Raw genomic sequence first — 5865 nt, 5'->3', positions numbered from 1 at the left:
CTTGACAAAATAGAAGTTTTTGAATGAGGAGGGTTGAATTTTGTGATTAACGTGAGGATTTTCCTCTTTCAGCTAGCTTGCTAATGTTAACTCTCCAGAAACACCTGGACTACCCCTTTTTCACAGTAACTTCGAGGTGGGAAAGTTGTGCCTTTATTCTGCCTCGCCATTCTAAGGTATGAATATTTTTTTTCCGCCCTTATACTGGCAGTGGAGGTAGTCACAGAGACGGATTCAGTTCTGTGTAAAAGGGAGAACTGGCATGGTGGGACAGAAGTAGATTGTGGAACACCAGCATGCTGATCTGAATCATTCAGTATGAATTTGGCATTGAGCTTGGCTGAGGTCTGTGCTCTCTGTGTGGCCCTCTAGTCTTGTTTCTATGTTAATTTGATTAAACAAAAAAAAAGAATTAATTGATTTTTCATCTCCCCTGATGGTGAAATCAAAGAGTTCAAATGTACATGGACACAGGTCCAATGCATTGAAAATTTTTGAACTGAATCAACCATGACACTGGATACCCATTGCACCTTAAATGCGCTCCATTGTTGCACGTCTGTGTTATCAAATGTTCAAGCTGCTAAAAGGAACATAAAGTGGAGTTCATGCTTCCATTATCTTTTACATTACTCTTGGATTAAAGAGATATGTGCTTCCTGTAGCAATGAAGCCCAAATGTAAACATTAACACTAAAATTTCAGTGTCACAGTGAAACAGCGTTATGACAGAATAAACCAACATGAAGCTCACTGTAAGATGTATGATATACAGCCCTACCTATTATTTTGTAGAACTCATGTGGTCTGTTTTTATTCATTAGAGTCATGTTTCTTGAATAGATATGATGATGATTTTTGTAAATCAAATCTATTATTATATTGTAATGATATTCGGTATAACAACAATGTCACTTTAACACTCACTACTGCTGTACACAACATATTGATTGATGGTATTTGTATTAACAACAAATTATAAAAAAAAATTTTGATTAACATTTGGAAAGTGAGAGGGATGTGAGAGAGTGGCATCAAGAAGCAGGATGTGAGGTTGTGATGCTGGGCGGGGAATGGGGGTCTTACCTTCAAAGTCTCCACAAGAGGCAGAGGTACCTGGTAAGGACCAGGGTCAGGTTGGGGTCACGTGAAACATCATCACCGATAAGTGGTCAGGGTTGGGGATACGGTTTGCTTAGCTGCGAGTTGAGGTGAGGAGAAATACGTCACTTCCCTAAAATTTACTCGCCAACCCTGCGGGGAGTTCAATGGCCTGTCTGGCCTTCCCCTCTGCTACTCGGTGCAGCCCTCAGGACCTCTGGGTAATGTAGTCTCACTGAAATGCAGGTCATCTTATTTTTTTAAATATTTAGGTATGTTGGTATATTCCCTAATCTTACACAATTACATAGGTATGTCTGTTAAAAACTGGCTGTGAAGTGCCTCACTGTCCATGTTCACACGCGTTAGATGTCTTTGCTATCCTCTGATAAAACTCCATATCCCATGCAGCGTTTCGCTTCGCGCGCATGCTCCATGAACACGAACGAGGACAGGGGACGATGGAAAATGACTACAGGGAGGCTCTCATCTTTGGCTGGAATTAGATATTATCACTATGAACTGTGTGCTATTTTTTTAAAAGCCATTTCTTCGTCTGTTTTAAGTGTCAACCGAACAGCTCCAGAGGAAACCTGTTGACACTGGAGAGTCTGAAGGCTTTTTTTACCACGGTTGTATTTGTGTCGGGAACAGTGCCAGAGACACACTGATAACCGTTAGTTTTTTCCGCAGCCAGGATGCCGCGGGACAACAAAACTCCTCTGATTCAGAAAATAGCGAAGCAGGCCTACATCACCTTTAAAGGCCTCAAGTCTTCGGCCAACGGGGATAATAAACTGGCTGCGGACCAACAGAGTGAACTCATCTCCTTAGTGACCGCGGTCAGGGCTGCCGACCTCAAAATTGCACCCCGGAAAAGCAAAGCGAGCTCCGCAGCAGCAGGGCTCCAGAGTCCCCCGGTCACCTACATGCACATCTGCGAGACGGAGGTGTTCAGCATGGGGGTGTTCCTCCTGAGGACCGGTGCCTCCATACCACTGCACGACCACCCGAACATGAACGGGATGCTGAAGGTCTCTACACCTCGTGTCTAATATGTTGTGGCCTGTAGTGAGCCACTCTGTGTATTTGTCTTTGAATTGTTAATAGATAGAAACAGCTAGAAACACGTTTTTAAGATGAAGCATATGGCTCAGCGCAAATTTAGACGTGAAACTGTTTTGTGACTCAATCATTTTATAATTTAATTAATTTCATAATTCACCAACTCCAGCTTCATATGTTTTTGGAGTTGTGGACCTTTAACAAAACAAAGCTGACACAGCAGCTAAACTTTTGATTTTCAAATTCGGTTTGTAGTAATTATTATTTTCATTTGTTGTATATCACAGAAAGCTGAGAGAGAGAGAGAGATGTTGGGGCCACTCTGCCATCCATTTCTACTGTCACAGTAACCACCACAATGCTCACATATCCAGGGGCCCAGTGGCCCCTGTGTGCACACAGAGGGCACCATGAACACTAGTAATGCACCAATACCAAGGCTGGATTACCTGTCCTGGGCCCCAGACCCTGAGGGGCCTCAAAAGCTCCAACTTCAAATCAGCTCAGTGGGTCTGCTGTTATTAGTTAATTTTGTGTAGATACACTGTTAAATCAGATTTAAAGAGCTTTTTTATTTCAGTTAATGTGCTCACATTGTGCATATTCCTGAATTAAGATGTGTGTAAATTGTTGATGTACAAACCTACCCTCCTTTAGTTAAATGTCAGGTAGTTACAGCCACATGTTACCTAACATATTAAAGAATCAGTTCTAAACACTGAGCTATTGAGAGATTCTACACTGAACGAGAAAATCAGCACATCAGTCAGAATTCAGAGGGAAGCTACTGGATTCAGTATCAGCAGAGAAAGGCTATGCACTTATCCATTCTCTTTGTAACTCTTGACACTGATGGGTTGCTTCTATGATTTAGTGTTCCTCTTATTAATATCTAATTAATGAAAATATATCTTGTTAATCTTCCTTCTGCACCTGGGCATGCTGAATATTTCCCCTAAGGACCCATAACAGCAGCCCCCAAGTCATCTCACTTTGGCAATGGAGGCTCTGATAATTGGAAAGGGGGCACAGTTGTTTGATTCCCTGAGGTAAAACACATTGTGGAGTTCCAGTTACCAGCATGGAGCTTGGCATCTGATTGCTGCCAGTGTGAAAAACATCTGCTTTATAACGAGAAACTTTACAGTGTATCACTCTTCTGTATTTCATCAATATAACTTCACTGAAAATGAACAGCAGTACTTTTTCAAAGTCATGATGAGTCAGTTGTATGCCTATAGAGGAAACTGTGATATTTTAGTGTTGCTGGCCTTGAACATGGGTCATGGGTTGTTGTATAATGATAAAATAAGAAGGGGGAGAGTGTGCACATCCATCCCCAGCATGGTACAAAAGATAAAGAGAGGTTATCCATATACTGAATATTGCAATCTGAAAACGTAATGATGAAAAAAAAATCTATCCTAGGAATCCAGGGAAAAGATTGATATAGGAAATGGAATCAGTAGATTCAAAGATGACTTTGTAATTGTAAGAAATTGTAATCATAAACTGGTATGTTGTGTTCCTTTCTGCAGGTTCTCTATGGGAAGGTGAGTGTACGCTGCTTTGACAAACTGGAGGACAACTTGACTGTCAATGCCGTCCCGCCTCATTTTGATCCCCCACTGACCTCGCTCCAGACGACCTCCCTTTGGCGCTCCATTCTCCGCTCAGTTGCAGAGTACTCAGAGAACAGTGGGCCATGCCTCCTCACTCCTCTGAGGGATAACCTCCACCAGATCGACGCAGTGGAGGGGCCAGCTGCTTTCCTGGATATCCTGGCACCGCCATACAATCCAGATGACGGGCGGGACTGTCACTATTACAGAGTTCTTCAAACTGTGGCAGAGAGGCAAACAGATGGAAGGAGCAATGAGGAGCAGCAGGAAGAGGAAAAGGAGAAAGAAGAGGAGACATGGCTACTAGAAATCCCTCAGCCAGAGGACTTCTGGTGTGGTGGGGAACCCTACCCAGGCCCTGCAGTCTCTATCTGAATGAAAACTCTGAGCACTGCAGTAAACACCAGTGATAATATTCTGATATCCATCCATCCAAAATGGTAAACTTTGTGTTGTCCCCTTCCACAGGAAGGTCAAACATGAGGGTCATTATTACCTGCAACTCAAAAGAGATTGAGTGCCTTTCTCAAGGATGCTGCAGCAAGGCAGAAGCTTGCAGAAAGAGGAACTTGAACTCTGACACTACATCACAATAAGGACCACTGATCTTCCTTCCACACGCCTTACACTAGAATGGCATTCAGCAGAGTGCATACCTCCGCCAAGGCCAAACAATCCTACTCACGTCTGGCAGAGCCAGATTATTATCGGTCTATCCAGATTATTATATGGATCTGGAGATTATTATCTGGATCTGCACCAAATTGTAAAAACTCATAGATCTCAACACCATAAATATGTTCTTTTTTCACACCAAGATCCAAACATTATTTCCTGAAAAATTGACGAAAATGTTGAAAAATGCCCGCAATTTTAAGGAAACTGAATCCAAATTTAATGGGTTTCGGCCAATCACCCATCCCTTCACCAAATTAGCTGTAAATCGGTTCAGTACTTTTAGTATAATCCTGCTGACATACAAACAAACACAGATGAAAACACAAGCTCCTTGGTGGATGTAAAAACCTTGTCAGTACTGGTAAAAGTATTGAATCCAGGAATTCTCTTACGAGTTATGGTATTCTTCTTTGGACCATTATGTTGCCTTGTGCACACATGAATGTCATTAGTCAAATGTTCTGTAACTGGTGGGGTCATCAGGGTCTCTGTTGTGTGTCCTATGAAGCTTAGACAGCCGTTCACACATGATATTTCACTGTGCTGCAGTGGACCTCCACACTCTTATGTGTCTTAATGCCAAAGCCTGTAACTTAAATCATACCTGCCTTATTTGTGAATATTGAATGTATACTTCTTCAGATCGCTATTTTTATCATACACACTAATTTCTCATTCCAAAGTGCACACACTACATTATACGTACTTTATTTTTATTTCTGTGTGTAACTTATTCCAGGTGACATGGTTCCCTCACAGGTCTGGACAATTAAGGGAAACAAGCTGATGTTCGGCTCTTTCTACATATTTGGTGATGGTATTATATTGTCATTTCTGCTAATGTAACGTGATGCATCATATTAAAGACGGACTAAAATCTTTAAACCCAGTCTAGAAACGGTAGTCCATGAAAAAGTATTTTACAAAAAGAAGCTGTGTCAGGGAACATCAACATTTTCATGGTATAAAGCCAACACACGGAGACTTTCTTCACTACCTTTTACACATAGATAAACACTTTATGATTCCTATCTCTATGTTACATAACTTTATATACTTTGGCCTATATTAGACTCCACACATGTGCCAGTTTGACAATGATTCTGTTACTCTAATGATGAATGTAAGTGCAACAATAAAGTAGACGGGAATACTCATTTAATTTCTGTTTCATACCACTGGTGTTGTCGTCTTCTTGACTTTTTGATTTTGGTCAATACAACAACAAAATGGCTTTTACTTTTTGATCTATCAACAAACTTTTCCATGGGTCTAAATGAATTTAAAGAATAGAATCTGGTCAGTGTGGCTATTATTCAGTGGACAGTTTGACTTGTCCAGCAGGAAAAAGATGTGTAATCTGACATTAATGATGCGGTGGAATTCAACCATCATGAGT

At 41.3% G+C, this 5865-nt stretch overlaps 1 protein-coding gene across 1 annotated transcript; it reads left to right on the top strand.

The window, feature by feature from the left end:
* The first annotated feature begins 1550 nt into the window (after positions 1 to 1550).
* ado (2-aminoethanethiol dioxygenase) lies at positions 1551 to 5646 on the top strand. Its single transcript, XM_022766043.1, has 2 exons — positions 1551 to 2135; positions 3705 to 5646. The coding sequence occupies exons 1-2, from the start codon at positions 1800 to 1802 to the stop codon at positions 4161 to 4163; spliced, it is 795 nt and encodes a 264-aa protein (XP_022621764.1). The 5' UTR covers positions 1551 to 1799; the 3' UTR covers positions 4164 to 5646.
* Positions 5647 to 5865: the final 219 nt, after the last annotated feature.

This window comes from Seriola dumerili, unplaced genomic scaffold (genome assembly GCF_002260705.1).
Source record: "Seriola dumerili isolate Sdu_G_001 unplaced genomic scaffold, Sdu_1.0 BDQW01000807.1, whole genome shotgun sequence".
NCBI classification, from domain to species: Eukaryota; Metazoa; Chordata; class Actinopteri; order Carangiformes; family Carangidae; genus Seriola; species Seriola dumerili.
The sequence above is the reverse complement of the archived record's forward strand: the minus strand, read 5'-3'. Positions and strand labels throughout refer to the sequence as shown.

What these genes read in the sequence shown, in the direction of transcription:
- ado (XM_022766043.1), top strand. Translation starts at nt 1,800, where the DNA reads ATGCCGCGGGACAACAAAACTCCTCTGATTCAGAAAATAGCGAAGCAG. An exon ending in ACATGAACGGGATGCTGAAG is followed by an intron (nt 2,136 to 3,704) that starts GTCTCTACACCT and finishes TCCTTTCTGCAG; the next exon opens with GTTCTCTATGGGAAGGTGAG.